Source organism: Pseudophryne corroboree, chromosome 2 (genome assembly GCF_028390025.1).
Source record: "Pseudophryne corroboree isolate aPseCor3 chromosome 2, aPseCor3.hap2, whole genome shotgun sequence".
NCBI lineage: Eukaryota > Metazoa > Chordata > Amphibia > Anura > Myobatrachidae > Pseudophryne > Pseudophryne corroboree.
The window spans coordinates 115,829,675-115,846,156 of record NC_086445.1 but is presented as its reverse complement, the minus strand read 5'-3'; the positions used below and the strand labels follow the sequence as shown (position 1 = coordinate 115,846,156).

Genomic DNA, 16,482 nt, shown 5'->3' with positions numbered 1-16,482 from the left:
CCTTTTCAGAAATATGTAAAATGTCCCTAATGGCTTCAAAAATTAGTTGAACCCCCTTAGCAAGTCCCCTGTATCAGAGTCGGTATCAGTGTCAGCTTGCATTATCTGGGCAAGTGTACGTTTTTGTGGGTACGTAGGGAAGGGGGGAGTCTTAGACGCAGCGGGGGATGAGTATGTCAAACCTTCCACAGATTTTTCTCAAAAGCTGCGTTTCGTTCTCAGTATGTAACATCCTTGTTGAAATCTGGGATATCATTCCCCTTAAAGAATCCACCCATGGGGGGGTCTGATTCAGAATGCTGGGAAAGTACATTGCAGTCCTGAGTACATGGAATAGACTCTTCAGGAGAAGATAAACACTCTACAGCACAGGACAGAGTCCTTAGACATGGTAACGTGAGATATACACACTTACACACACAGGAAAATGTCATACACAGTTTCCCCCAGAGTACCTTCAGATGGTCACAGAGTATAAGGAGCCAGCCACACAGCACCCCAGTAGGCAGTTATTATGATAATAGCCCGGTGCTGACTAATTAACCTTAATACGGTAATCAGTACTATAATCACAGTCCCCCTTGTCTATAACACCCTGGTACCGCAGAGGTATGCTGGAGTTATGTAGAGGGCAGCGCTCCCTGTCAGCGCCCTGTTCCTATGATCTGCAGGGAGAAAATGGCGCTGGTGAGTGCTGGATACGCTCTGAGGAGAAGCTCCGCCCCCTGTAATGGCACGCGGCTTCCCGCACAAATTGTATTATACTGGGCTGAGGATTTTGTTGCTAACAGCGGGATTAGCCCGTTAGCTGCTTAACCAGTGTAGGGTGATCCGCGCTGGCTCAGGACGCCCCTCAAAATGCCTACAGTGTGTGTTACTGAGCCTTCCTGGAGCGCAGCCTGTCAGAGCTGCGCTCCCACCCTTGTGCCGCCATTCCCGCCAGCGACTCGCTAACCGGGCTTCCGGCGCTGTACTCACCACTCTTCTTTCTTCTGGCTCTGTTAGGGGGTGGCGGCCGTGCTGCGGGAGTGAGCGGAAGCCTCGTGGGCTTGCGATCAGCACTCTCAGTGTCCTGTTAGCAGAGTAGAGGACCATTAACTTCAAAAGTTGGTTCCTACTCCTGCCCCCCAAGTCCCACAAAGTAGGAAGGCTGTTGCCAGCAGCCTTCCTGTATCCTAATTTACTTTAGAAAACAACAAAACTAAGAAAACTCCTGGGAGCTCCCCTAGCTGTCACCGGCTCCTCCTGGCACATTTTCTAAACTTAGTCTGGTAGGAGGGCCATAGAGGGAGGAGCGAGCCCACTCTATTAAACTCTTAAAGTGCCCATGGCTCCTAGTGGACCAGTCTATACCCCATGGTACTAAATGGAACCCCAGCATCCTCTAGGACGTAAGAGAAATGACAGTTAGGAGCTGGTTGGCTGGTACTTTATCACCGTGCTATTTATCACTCTCCAAGGATTGATAAATCTAGGCCTAAGTTTTTATGTAGATACAAGGCACAATATTCTAATTTATAATGGTGTCAAAGGTACAGTATAGGTAAGGAAGTCTATTCAGCACTAGTGATATAATGATCCTGACCAATGGAATCCTGTATATACTGTAGCTAGCTTTAGCCAATATACGGACCAGCGCCTCGTTATTGCACAAGATAAACTATACGCAAATAATAATGCAGGAGAGAGTGAAAACACATTTCTCCTCTACCATTAGCAGAACCATCCTGTTTATACACTATTTTCCCTGCTCACCACCCACACTCTTAGGTTTAAATTTACTGAAGCTTCTAAAACAGAGAATTGGTGATGTTGCCTATAGCAACCAATCGGATGCAGTCTATTATTTTCTATAAAGCAATAGAGAATTTATAGACATCATCTGATGCTATGGGCAACATCACCAATTCTCTGTTTTAGAAACTTTAGTAAAGTTACCCCTTAGGACGGGACGTCGTTATATGACCGGCAGTCAGGAGACAGCCCGGTCACATTACCTCCCCCGACATCCCGCCACCTCACAATCCCGACGGCCAGCCCACAAGGGGCTTGTTATGTCCCCCAGCCGGCATTCCGCGGCCGGGATCCTGGCGTCGAGATGCTGACCGCCAGGATCCCGGACGCCAGTAACACGATACACACCCCTTAGAACTGCTGTGGGTTCCTCATATGCACATTTCCCTACTACTGAATAAGCGTCCTCAGTGTGGGCTGCCTGGGAAACAGACACCTGTTTGATGACACTGTAAATGACAGTAGGAAAGTGATAGCACATATTGCAAGGGGGTGGTATTCATGTGACCGCCGGTCAGCTGACCGACAGTCAAATGACCTCCTCCACCAGCCTGACGGGTCACTGTCCCGATGGTCGGCATGCCGACCAACAGGGACTATTTCCACTCGTGGGTGTCCACGACACCCATAGAGTGGGAATAGAACCCGCGGCGACCGCAAGTCGTGGCGACCGCAAGTCGTCAGGAGACCGGCGGTCAGCCGTACTACACCCTTTGCAAGGGTGTCTCGGAAGATCGCCACCACTATCTGGAAGTGGAATGATAAAATGGGTTGGGGTTGTGTTACCGGCGGCCGGGAGCGCAACAAATACCTTGTAGGCTCAGTGTGAGCTCGCAACAGGTTCTATTCGCACTCTATGGGTGTCGTGGGAATAGTCCCTGGTAGTCGGCATGCTAACTGTGGGGATTTCGAGCAGGCAGGATGTAGTGGTCGGTATTGTGACTGGCGGTCACATGACTATTCACGATAAAACATATCAGAGCAGACATTACAATAAACCTGCAGGACTGGCAAACGTCCTTAACACTACAAAACAAAGTAACAGACAAGCGTAAGAGAGGTATTGCTTGTCCCGCTAGTGCAGAACACCAGTGTTGTAGATTTGCAGATGTTTCCAGCTGCCGATCCCGTGGCTGTTTTATCACAGTCTCCTTTAGATTTGTGCATGAGCGTTCTGCTTTCTCAAATTAGAGACTGTTTGAATAGTATTTGCATGTCAGCCGGAAAGAATGTGGATTGCATGCTGCGGGTCATGTGCCCAAAATCTGAACCTTATACCGATGAGAGCTTTCAATAAGCTGTAAATGAATACTAAAACCACACACTGTGGCCTGTTACACACACCAGATAAATGCAATCGCCCCCCGCAAACCACGGGCGTGCAGAATGCCCATGTGACCAAGACAGGCACGCTAGAGCCTTGAGGATACTAAGAGATAGAAGTAATTTAATAATGAAAGATTCATTGTGGATGCACACTGAAATGTCACAAAGCAATGTAACACTACAGAATATTGGGACACTGGCCTGGGTGGCGAGGGAGACAGGGGAGAGAGCAGGGGGAAGCGAGAGTGTGGGGGTTGGGTGAGCTTAAAGTCCCATGGTTGAATGGTCCATAATACTAGTAATATCTTCGCGTAAATATATCATCACATCATGCCTAATGACCAGTAGATTAAACAAGGTACCAGAGTCCACAAGGACTAGTATTGACGCTCCTGTTCCCAATTCAATACTGGCCTCACTGCTAAGAGGCCAACAAGCCTCTATTTTTTTTAACGCAACAGTTTCCTTATTATATGCATAACTCAAGACTCTGCTCTAGACCATCCACATCTCAACTCTGGCATTCAAAATGCACCGGATACCTGCAAAAGTGTTCATACAAAGACAGGCTTCCTCCATTTCAAATGTATGCTTTCATCCTACAGTGCTGCCCTTTCCTCCTCCAAACATTTCAAAAACCTCATCTCCTCCCAGTCCTCAGTCCCCCGGTGTCTCTTCGCCACTTTCAACTACTTCCTCTGCCGACCACCTCATTGCCTTCCCTCTTCACACTCTGCCCTTGGCTTTGACACCTACTTCACATCTAAAATAGACTCCATACGTCAGGACATCACATCCCACCAGACACCAGCACTACACTCCTCTTCCTTCCCAGACTACCACTCCCCATCCATCCATCTCACCAACTCTGACTTCCTTTTCCTCTGTATCTGGAGAGGAAGCCATGACCCAGATCCAGTTTCCCTCCTTCCCATTGCCCCCTTGAACCTATCCCCCCATCTCCTCCGCTACCTCTCTCCCTCTGCCTGTTCCCATCTTGCCCACCTCCTCAATCTCTTTCTCTCATCAGGCATTGACCCCTCTGCATTCAAACATGCCCTCGTCTCCCCTAGTCTTAAAAAAACCTACCCTTGAGCTTAACACTCAAACCACCGTCCCATCTCTCTCCTACCCTTTGCCTCCAACTCCTTGGGGAGTACTCAATTGTTTGTAAAGTCAGTTGGGTGTCTTTTTTCCTCTCTCATAGAGACACCCAACAGACTTTTCAAACAATTGAATATCCCCCCTTGAGTGCAATGTTTAGAACTGCCTTACAGTCTCTCTTTCCTCACAATCCCTACTTGGCCTATTTCTGTCTGGTTTACATCCTCTCCACTGAAACTGTCCTCACGAAAGTAAAGCTAAAGACAATTCAGGCTCTAATTTTTCAACAAATTACTATTGTATTTAGTTATTTAATTCCAATCCAAGCTGCAAGCAACAGTCCAGCTGTATCTGTGTTCATACAGTTAAAAAATGAAGCTGAGAGATCACCACTCTGCTGCTCCAAATACAATGCTAAATAAAAGAAAAGAAAATGACTGTATTGCGCTAATTTAATCCAAGGTGCATATATGAATGAAATCACTCATTGATATAATTATCCAGTATTTATTTCAATATTATCTGTATATAAAAATCAATAAAAACCTACATACAACTTTCCAGTGAGCTCACTTCATTTCTTAACTATAAATTGTGTACACTTGAGCACATAAATATCTCCCAAAAATACACTTTATTAAAATGTACCTTAGTACTATATTGAGAAAATCTCATATACTAACCTACAGTGCAGAAAAAATAAGAATTTACTTACCGATAATTCTATTTCTCGTAGTCCGTAGTGGATGCTGGGGATCCGTAAGGACCATGGGGGATAGCGGCTCCGCAGGAGACTGGGCACAAAAGTAAAGCTTTAGAACTAACTGGTGTGCACTGGCTCCTCCCCCTATGACCCTCCTCCAAGCCTCAGTTAGGATACTGTGCCCGGACGAGCGTACACAATAAGGAAGGATTTTGAATCCCGGGTAAGACTCATACCAGCCACACCAATCACACCGTACAACTCGTGATCTAAACCCAGTTAACAGCATGATAACAGAGGAGCCTCTAGAAAAGATGGCTCGCTACAGCAATAACCAGATTTTTTTTTTTTTGGTAACAATAACTATGTACCAGTATTGCAGACAATCCGCACTTGGGATGGGCGCCCAGCATCCACTACGGACTACGAGAAATAGAATTATCGGTAAGTAAATTCTTATTTTCTCCAACGTCCTAAGTGGATGCTGGGGACTCCGTAAGGACCATGGGGATTATACCAAAGCTCCCAAACGGGCGGGAGAGTGCGGATGACTCTGCAGCACCAAATGAGAGAACTCCAGGTCCTCCTCAGCCAGGGTATCAATTTTGTAGAATTTTACAAACGTATTTGCTCCTGACCAAGTAGCTGCTCGGCAAAGTTGTAAAGCCGAGACCCCTCGGGCAGCCGCCCAAGATGAGCCCATCTTCCTTGTGGAATGGGCATTTACAGATTTTTGGCTGTGGCAGGCCAAGAATGTGCAAGCTGAATTGTACTACAAATCCAACGAGCAATAGTCTGCTTAGAAGCAGGAGCACCCAGCTTGTTGGGTGCATACAGGATAAACAGCGAGTCAGATTTTCTGACTCCAGCCGTCCTGGAAACATATATTTTCAGGGCCCTGATAACGTCTAGCAACTTGGAGTCCTCCAAGTCCCTAGTAGCCGCAGGCACCACAATAGGTTGGTTCAGGTGAAACGCTGAAACCACCTTAGGGAGAAACTGAGGACGAGTCCTCAATTCCGCCCTGTCCGAATGGAAAATCAGATAAGGGCTTTTACAGGATAAAGCCGCCAATTCTGACACGCGCCTGGCCCAGGCCAGGGCCAACAGCATGACCACTTTCCATGTGAGATATTTTAACTCCACAGATTTAAGTGGTTCAAACCAATGTGACTTTTGGAACCCAAAAACTACATTGAGATCTCAAGGTGCCACTGGAGGCACAAAAGGAGGCTGTATATGCAGTACCCCTTTTACAACGTCTGAACTTCAGGGACTGAAGCTAGTTCTTTTTGGAAGAAAATTGACAGGGCCGAAATTTGAACCTTAATGGACCCCAATTTCAGGCCCATAGACACTCCTGTTTGCAGGAAATGTAGGAATCGACCCAGTTGAATTTCCTCCGTCGGGCCTTACTGGCCTCGCACCACGCAACATATTTTCGCCAAATGCGGTGATAATGTTTTGCGGTTACATCCTTCCTGGCTTTGATCAGGATAGGGATGACTTCATCCGGAATGCCTTTTTTCCTTCAGGATCCGGCGTTCAACCGCCATGCCGTCAAACGCAGCCGCGGTAAGTCTTGGAACAGACAGGGTCCTTGCTGGAGCAGGTCCCTTCTTAGAGGTAGAGGCTACGGATCCTCCGTGAGCATCTCTTGAAGTTCCGGTTACCAAGTCCTTATTGGCCAATCCGGAGCCACGAATATAGTGCTTACTCCTCTCCATCTTATCAATCTCAGTACCTTGGGTATGAGAGGCAGATGAGGGAACACATACACTGACTGGTACACCCACGGTGTTACCAGAGCGTCTACAGCTATTGCCTGAGGGTCCCTTGACCTGGCGCAATACCTGTCGAGTTTTTCCCAACGGTTTATAATCATGTGGAAGACTTCTGGGTGAAGTCCCCACTCTCCCGGGTGGAGGTCGTGTCTGCTGAGGAAGTCTGCTTCCCAGTTGTCCACTCCCGGAATTGCTGACAGTGCTATCACATGATTTTCCGCCCAGCGAAGAATCCTTGCAGCTTCTGCCATTGCCCTCCTGCTTCTTGTGCCACCCTGTCTGTTTACGTGGGTGACTGCCGTGATGTTGTCCGACTGGATCAACACCGGCTGACCTTGAAGCAGAGGTCTTACTAACCTTAGAGCATTGTAAATGGCCCTTAGCTTCAGGATATTTATGTGAAGTGATGTCTCCAGGCTTGACCATAAGCCCTGGAAATTCCTTCCCTGTGCGACTGCTCCCCAGCCTCGCAGGCTGGCATCCGTGGTCACCAGGACCCAGTCCTGAATGCCGAATCTGCGGCCCTCTAGAAGATGAGCACTCTGCAACCAACACAGGAGGGACACCCTTGTTCTTGGTGACAGGGTTATCCGCTGATGCATCTGAAGATGCCACCCGGACCATTTGTCCAGCAGGTCCCACTGGAAAGTTCTTGCGTGGAATCTGCCGAATGGGATTGCTTCGTAGGAAGCCACCATTTTACCCAGAACCCTTGTGCATTGATGCACTGAGACTTGGCTCGGTTTTAGGAGGTTCCTGACTAGCTCGGATAACTCCCTGGCTTTCTCCTCCGGGAGAAACACCTTTTTCTGGACTGTGTCCAGCATCATCCCTAGGAACAGAAGACGAGTCGTCGGAACCAGCTGCGATTTTGGAATATTGAGAATCCAATCGTGCTGCCGCAACACTACCTGAGATAGTGCTACACCGACCTCCAACTGTTCCCTGGATCTTACCCTTATCAGGGAATTGTCCAAGTAAGGGATAACTAAAATTCCCTTCCTTCGAAGGAATATCATCATTTCGGCCATTACCTTGGTAAAGACCCGGGGTGCCGTGGACCATCCATACGGCAGCGTCTGAACTGATAGTGACAGTTCTGTACCATAAACCTGAGGTACCCTTGGTGAGAAGGGTAAATTTGGACATGAAGGTAAGCATCCTCGATGTCCCGAGACATCATGTAGTCCCCTTCTTCCAGGTTCGCAAACACTGCTCTGAGTGACTCAATCTTGAATTTGAACCTCTGTATGTAAGTGTTCAAAGATTTTAGATTTAGAATCGGTCTCACCGAGCCGTCCGGCTTCGGTACCACAACAGTGTGGAATAATACCCCGTTCCCTGTTGCAGGAGGGGTACCTTGATTATCACCTGCTGGGAATACAGCTTGTGAATGGCTTCCAAAACTGCCTCCCTGTCAGAAGGAGACATCGGTAAAGCAGACTTTAGGAAACGGCGAGGGGGAGACGTCTCGAATTCCAATTTGTACCCCTGAGATATCACCTGAAGGATCCAGGGGTCTACTTGCGAGTGAGCCCACTGCGCGCTGAAATTCATTGAGACGGGCCCCCCACCGTGCCTGATTCTGCTTGTAAAGCCCCAGCGTCATACTGAGGGCTTGGCAGAGGCGGGAGAGGGTTTCTGTTCCTGGGAACTGGCTGATTTCTGCAGCCTTTTTCCTCTCCCTCTGTCACGGGGCAGAAATGAGGAACCTTTTGCCCGCTTGTCCACGAAAAGACTGCGCCTGATAATACGGCGTCTTCTCATGTTGCTTCCAAATGCCGTTTGAAATCCGCATCACCTGACCACTGTCGTGTCCATAACCCTCTACTGGTAGAAATGGACAACGCACTTAGACTTGATGCCAGTCGGCAAATATTCCGCTGTGCATCACGCATATATAGAAATGCATCTTTTAAATGCTCTATAGGCAAAAATATACTGTCCCTATCTAGGGTATCAATATTTTCAGTCAGGGAATCCGACCACGCCAACCCAGCACTGCACATCCAGGCTGAGGCGATTGCTGGTCGCAGTATAACACCAGTATGTGTGTAAATACATTTTAGGATACCCTCCTGCTTTCTATCAGCAGGATCCTTAAGGGCGGCCATCTCAGGAGAGGGTAGAGCCCTTACAAGCGCGTGAGCGCTTTATCCACCCTAGGGGGTGTTTCCCAACGCACCCTAACCTCTGGCGGGAAAGGATAAAATGCCAATAACATTTTAGAAATTATCAGTTGTTATCGGGGGAAACCCACGCATCATCACACACCTCATTTAATTTCTCAGATTCAGGAAAACTACAGGTAGTTTTTCCTCACCGAAGATAATACCCCTTTTTGGTGGTACTCGTATTATCAGAAATGTGTAAAACATTTTTCATTGCCTCCATCATGTAACGTGTGGCCCTACTGGAAGTCACATTTGTCTCTTCACCGTCGACACTGGAGTCAGTATCCGTGTCGGCGTCTATATCTGCCATCTGAGGTAACGGGCGCTTTAGAGCCCCTGACGGCCTATGAGACGTCTGGACAGGCACAAGCTGAGTAGCCGGCTGTCTCATGTCAACCACTGTCTTTTATACAGAGTTGACACTGTCACGTAATTCCTTCCAACAGTTCATCCACTCAGGTGTCGACCCCCTAGGGGGTGACATCACTATTACAGGCAATCTGCTCCGTCTCCACATCATTTTTCTCCTCATACATGTCGACACAAACGTACCGACATACAGCACACACACAGGGAATGCTCTGATAGAGGACAGGACCCCACTAGCCCTTTGGGGAGACAGAGGGAGAGTTTGCCAGCACACACCAGAGCGCTATATATATACAGGGATAACCTTATAAAAGTGTTTTTCCCCTTATAGCTGCTGTATCTTTAATACTGCGCGTAATTAGTGCCCCCCCTCTCTTTTTTTAACCCTTTCTGTAGTGTAGTGACTGCAGGGGAGAGCCAGGGAGCTTCCCTCCAACGGAGCTGTGAGGGAAAATGGCGCCAGTGTGCTGAGGAGATAGGCTCCGCCCCCTTATCGGCGGCCTTATCTCCCGTTTTTCTATGTATTCTGGCAGGGGTTAAATGCATCCATATAGCCCAGGAGCTATATGTGATGCATTTTTTGCCATCCAAGGTGTTTTTATTACGTCTCAGGGCGCCCCCCCCCAGCGCCCTGCACCCTCAGTGACCGGAGTGTGAAGTGTGCTGAGAGCAATGGCGCACAGCTGCAGTGCTGTGCGCTACCTTGTTGAAGACAGGACGTCTTCTGCCGCCGATTTTCCGGACCTCTGTCTTCTGGCTCTGTAAGGGGGCCGGCGGCGCGGCTCTGGGACCCATCCATGGCTGGGCCTGTGATCGTCCCTCTGGAGCTAATGTCCAGTAGCCTAAGAAGCCCAATCCACTCTGCACGCAGGTGAGTTTGCTTCTTCTCCCCTTAGTCCCTCGATGCAGTGAGCCTGTTGCCAGCAGGTCTCACTGAAAATAAAAAACCTAAAACTAAACTTTTCACTAAGCAGCTCAGGAGAGCCACCTAGTGTGCACCCTTCTCGTTCGGGCACAAAATCTTAACTGAGGCTTGGAGGAGGGTCATAGGGGGAGGAGCCAGTGCACACGAGGTAGTTCTAAAGCTTTACTTTTGTGCCCAGTCTCCTGCGGAGCCGCTATCCCCCATGGTCCTTACGGAGTCCCCAGCATCCACTTAGGACGTTAGAGAAAATAGATTAAATGAAGTGCTGTCAGTCAGCTCTATAGTACTGTTCTATTAGTTGTAACACAGTCTCTTGAACGAAACCACACGTGGATATTCAGAAACAATGTTTTATGATTCCAATGTTTGCTCAATTAGCATGTAAAAACAGACTACCGTCCCAGTTTAATTTATCCGGACAATACTGATGTATATTTCCACTAAGCACAGCAGTAATTGATGACAACCTCTCACCCGTTCTTTATCAGTTGTATCTGAATGCCCCAGGGTATAGTGAACTGGAGTCGCTTGTATACGGACGTATGCACAGGAGACTCCTGCCGTCAGCTGGCTGCCCGCATCTCCACTGAGGGAGACCCGCCGCCGGTTCAAATGTGTGGAGTCCCGCCTATTGTCCTTAGCTCCCAGCTCACCTGTGCTTAGCCACTGTGCCTGGTGCTACCGAGCTATGCTGGAGCCACTTGTATACGGACACTTAGCTGCCCGCTTATGCCGTCGGCTGGCTGGCCACGTCCTTAATGAAGGGAATCTCAGCCAGCGGTCAGATGTACAATCGCGTCAGCCGTCCTTAGCGCCCAGCATTAGCAGCGGTTCCCGGTGTGGAATGGTCACTTGTAGAATGATCAGCAGATTACCACTAACGCGTTTCGCACCTGGGTGCTTCCTCAGAGAGCAATGAGCCTTGTATCCGAGTTGCCTTATATCCCTGATCATCCTAATTACCCTTTATTTCCTATTCGTCCATAGGATTATCATAGGTGTACTCAATCATTCCAATTACATATCTGCTACATAGCACTGCATGTTCATCAAGATAGCTTATATATCTCAACATTTTCTTCTTACTTACACGATTACTTATATATAAAAAATAGACATATATTTAGCTTAAAATAACTAAAATACTACTGTCTGTCTGTCAAGGAGAGATATCGCCTACACATCTTTTTCATTTATCCATTCAAATACACAAAATGTCTAGGATTGAAAAAGAGGTGATTCGAACCCTAGACTCTGTCTCTTCTAAACCAATGCCTTAATCACTTGCCTAATGGCTGTGCACGTTTTTTCCATCTTTATTTTAACCTTTAGCATTCTTAATCCTTCTGGTTAGTACTCAAATAATCAACTATTATTATACAGCGCCACATTATTGTCTATAAACAGTTTCTATATGAAAATAGGCTCAATTAAATAAATCAATGGAATTGATTTCCTCTAAATAGGGCAAAATAGAATAAGGATCAATACAAGATATTGAAGAATACTATATAACAATATATGCATATATTTGCTGCAATAAAATAAATAAACTGAAATAGAATCATTAGAATAAAATCATAAACCAATATGTCATACTAATCAAGACTCGAACCCTGGAACTTACTGATGCTAAACCGGTTCTCTTACCATTAGCCTACCGCCTAGTCACCATGAAATTCTTCATTCAAAACATATGGGATCACTGTTGTTCTATTTCATCTATCCATACTAATGTTATATCTCATACATTGAGCATATATTAAAAAAGAAAAAGAAAAACTGGTAATTATAATAGTTTTTAATTTTATTAAGTCCCTATTACTACCTCTATATCACTAAATTATATTGTTTACCACAGTGTCTCTTAGGTCCCTTTCCTATATGCCATTACTATCCGACCCCCCATTCATTAAACACCATCCTAAGCCTAACCTTCTTTGTCCACATTTAATTACTGGCTCCGATAGTACCTAATCAGAATAGTTATTCACTCCACTTGCGATTACATAAAAGATTCAAAGTCGGCCCGGAGGTCATAAGTGGTTACTGCAGTGTGCATCAGTGCTGTACCTGGTGCAGTGTGCCTCAGTGCTGTACCTGGTGCAGTGTGCCTCAGTGCTGTACCTGGCGCAGTGTGCCTCAGTGCTGTACCTGGCGCAGTGTGCCTCAGTGCTGTACCTGGCGCAGTGTGCCTCAGTGCTGTACCTGGCGCAGTGTGCCTCAGTGCTGTACCTGGTGCATTGTGTATAACGTGCTCTACCGGGTGCATTGTGTATAACGTGCTCTACCTGGCGCATTGTGTATAATGCGCTCTACCTGGTGCAATGTTTATATGTGCTCCACCTGGTGCAATGTGTGTAACGTGCTCTACCCTGCGCATTGTGTGTAACGTGCTCTACCTGGCGCAATGTGTACAACGTGCTCTACCTGGCTCAATGTGTATAATAACGTGCTCTAACTGGTGCAATGTGTATAATAACGTGCTCTACCTGGCGCATTGTGTATAACGTGCTCTACCTGGCTCAATGTGTATAACGTGCTCTACCTGGCTCAATGTGTATAACGTGCTCTACCTGGCTCAATGTGTATAACGTGCTCTACCTGGCTCAATGTGTATAACGTGCTCTGACTGGTGCAATGTGTATAACATGTTCTACCTGACGCAATTTGTATAAGTCCTCTACCTGGAGCAAAGTGTTTAACGTGCTCTATCTGGCGTAATATGTTTAACATGCTCTATCTGGCGCAGTGTGTATAGGAGGTTCTACCTGGCGCAGTGTGCATAGGAGGTTCTACCTGGTGCAATGTGTATAAGCGGCACTACTGTGTGGTGTAATGTGAATTGGCGCTATTATGTGGTCACGCCCCTTCCCCATGAAGCCATGCCCTAAAATTTTGCGGCGCGCATTTCCTATACTTTACAGTCTGGGAGGAGGAACACCAATTCACTTTCTGCCTAAGGGCACCAAAATGTCTACTTATACCTCTGGTGCAGGGTGTCCTGCATGCTTCACAGCCCCGCAGCATTGTCACCCCATCCCCCCCACCTTGCAACACTTTTGTAGTGTCCAAACAAGATTAAGAGTAATAAGAACCTTCATTCCGATGGGACCTAGAAAAAGACCGGTAGGACCCCAATTTTTAAAAGTGAGGGGTCCCTGGGACTCACTTTTTTTGGGGCTAAGCGCGATCACTGAACCTATACGACTTGTGATGTCACTTGTAGCGGCTATCTGTTGACCATTGATAGTTGCACCCAGTAATTTAAAAAATATCTTTACACTGATGATACTCTGGTGAACCTTTCCTCCCCTGACCAATCCCCCTCTCTTCTCAGTAGCATCTCCAACTGTCTCTCTGCGATCTCATCATGGGTGTCCAAACGCTTCCTTATACTAAACATGTCTACGACGGAGCGGATTATCTTCTCACCCTTCGCATAACCTCACTTCCCACAATTTCAATCTCTAGTGACAACACAACCATCTCCTCTAGCCCCCAAGTTCACTGTTTTGGGGTCATCCTTGACTTCTCACCCTCCTTTAAACCACACAAACCAGTACCTGTCGCAGTCCTTTCATTTCCATCTCAAAAATATCTCCCGGATCAGATCCTATCTTTCACCTAGGATGCTAACAAGACCCTCATCCAATCACTGGTCATCTCCAGATTGGTCTACTGTAACCTCCTCATATCCAGTCTCCCTGATGTCTCGCTCTACTCCAATCTGTGCTCCATTGTTGGTTGTCATTTGCTCCCATACATTACCAGATTTTTGTTCCCACCAGACAGATTGGACAGATAAATCTTTAGGTGTATATTTATGGTGCCCATACACTTGTGCGATGTCCCGCGACGCAACATCGTGGGGCATCGCACCGGCCTCCATCCGCTCCCGGCGGGTGCCCATCACAGTGCGATATATAGCATGTGTTTTTAAAAACACATGCGATCACACTGCGATTCGATAAATATTAAGTGCAGCACATACTATCTTGAGACGTGAGATTCGACCGGCGTGCCCGCACATTGCGTCGAAAGGTACCTAAAATGTGCATACAATCCTTCGATTTCTCTCACAGATGCGGTCGAAATCGAAGGTTAGCACAGATTATCTCACAAGTGTATGGACATCATTAGCTGAAGAGGGCAGTTTGAGCTATACAAAGGTGGCATTATTGAAAACAAGTAATTTCAGTTGATTTCTGCAGTATATGAAAAACCAATGCAGGGATTAGCAAAGTGGTGCAGGCGTGCAGCAGGGCGATTCCCAGCATGCGATCAAAAGGATTTCAGAATTTGCCATCCTTACTGAATCAGGTCCAATGTTTGATAAGCTCACTATGTGTAGGTGGTAGATGCATTCACTCCTAAATGATCCATGAAGTTTAAAAACAAAACAAATTTAATCCACATGTACGGAAATTACAACCTCCAAGAGCTGCAGATATTAAGTGCTCCCATCAGCTTACACTCCATACATCACATAACCTACCTGTTCGATAACCTCTCTCTGTAATTATAAAGCTTGGACCTTAAACATGCTGCAGCCAGGAGACAGCCACATACACCGTCCACCCCCAAACCAATACATGGCATAACCCTGGAATATTACGGCTGTTGCAAAAGCCATATGAGTAAACCATCAACACCCAATGGCTGGTTGTGGAAACATTCCAATGAGTGGAAACAAGAACCACAGTCTATCACATGTAGATTTAGTTATATGGACAGATGGATTTAAGCACGGCCTAGAGAAATGCTTCCACTCATAACAGGGTAACCTCAGCATAAACATCCCCACAGACAAAAGACGAGAGAGGAGAGTTTCTAAATCCAGATTTCAAAGTGTCAGGCTTTGCGGATTTCCGCAGCTTGTGTACAGGTGACACAACCTGTTTCCATGAATGGATGCAGAACATATGCAAGTTAATATTTAGATGCATATTCATTTATTTTTTAACCTCTGTATTTTACAAAAAAAAAAAAAAAAATACAATTCATCAGCGTTACCACTGCAACATAAGACAAGAGGACAGTGTTACACATCTGATACTAAATGGCTGCATCTAAATGACTCAACACCCCCTTGGGAAGATTAAACAGCAGGTTTGAAGTCTCTGAAATGATAGCCGGTACTTACTACTGTGGGGTTGCCGCTGCTGATTAACTGGTTGACTTCGTGGAAAATGCTCTTGCAGTCAATTGATTTGTCTAAAGATCCTCGCTTCACTATGACCGCTACCGCCAAGAGGATCTGTTCCCGCACGTATTTCTGAAGGCTGCACAAATATAAAAAGAGGAAAAGAAACACTAGAGACATTATTACATTGCACGTATTCTCCCAATGTCTGTCTGACAGCACCTTGTGCCTCCCGACTGGTCATGGCAGGGAGCGCACAATTTAGATACTGCACAAACACAGGGACTGTATCAGGGGTATTCAACCTGTGGACCCCCAGCTGGTGTGAACTATACATCCCAGCATTAGCATTCCCTAACACTAAAACTGTGGTAGGGCATGCTGGGATGTGTAGTTCCACAGTTGCTGTTCAGCAGGACTCCATAATTACTAATGAATGCAAAGTTATGTGGACGCTGTGAAAACTGCATCAAGGGAATTATATTGGCCATCACATCATTGGCCGTGTTGTCATAACACGGCAAGTTCACACAAGTTCTGTCACTTCCAAGTAGGAAGGCCAATCCCAGGATCAGCGGGATCCTAGCCCAAAAAATGCAGGGATTTGAATCCCGGGATTGGAGCCTCCCATCCCGTGATTCACGGGATTAGATTGCGCAAGCGCAGTTAAGCACTATAGCACAGCACTGCCCGGCTGTGCGGGCCGGGCAGCAGCGGGGTATTTAAATCTTAGGCGGGCAGTCATGGACACACTGACCGTGCCAGCGGCATTTCAAATGTAGCGCCGGCCGCCAGCCAATCAGAGCTAGTGGACCGGCAGCCTATAAGGGAAGCGGTCGAAGTAGTGGCGCCTGATTGGCTGGTGGACTGCCAGTTCTGACTGGCTGGCAGCCAGCGCGCTACATTTAAAATGCCAGTGTGTCCATGGCTGCCCACCTAATAGTAAGTACGCAGCACACTATTGAGTTCCTTCATCCCCCCGCCCCATTCCTCCTTGCACTCTACACCATCCTCCCCCTCCCTGCTCCATATACTCACCCTCCCGCACTGATCCCTACATCCTCCCTACACCAACCAATCCTTGCTGTTCCCTCCACCCTTCCTCACTGCCCTCCACATCCACTCTCCCTGCTCCCTACACTGATCCCAACTGTATC

General features: G+C 47.1%; 1 protein-coding gene across 1 annotated transcript in view; it reads right to left on the bottom strand.

Annotated features, from left to right (window-relative positions):
- Nucleotides 1-16,482, bottom strand: part of XPO4 (exportin 4) — a 238,563-nt gene that overhangs the window by 132,436 nt on the left and 89,645 nt on the right. The window contains exon 4 of the mRNA XM_063951629.1: nucleotides 15,326-15,464. Coding sequence (XP_063807699.1) covers nucleotides 15,326-15,464 — 139 coding nt within the window. The remainder of the gene's footprint in view (nucleotides 1-15,325; nucleotides 15,465-16,482) is intronic.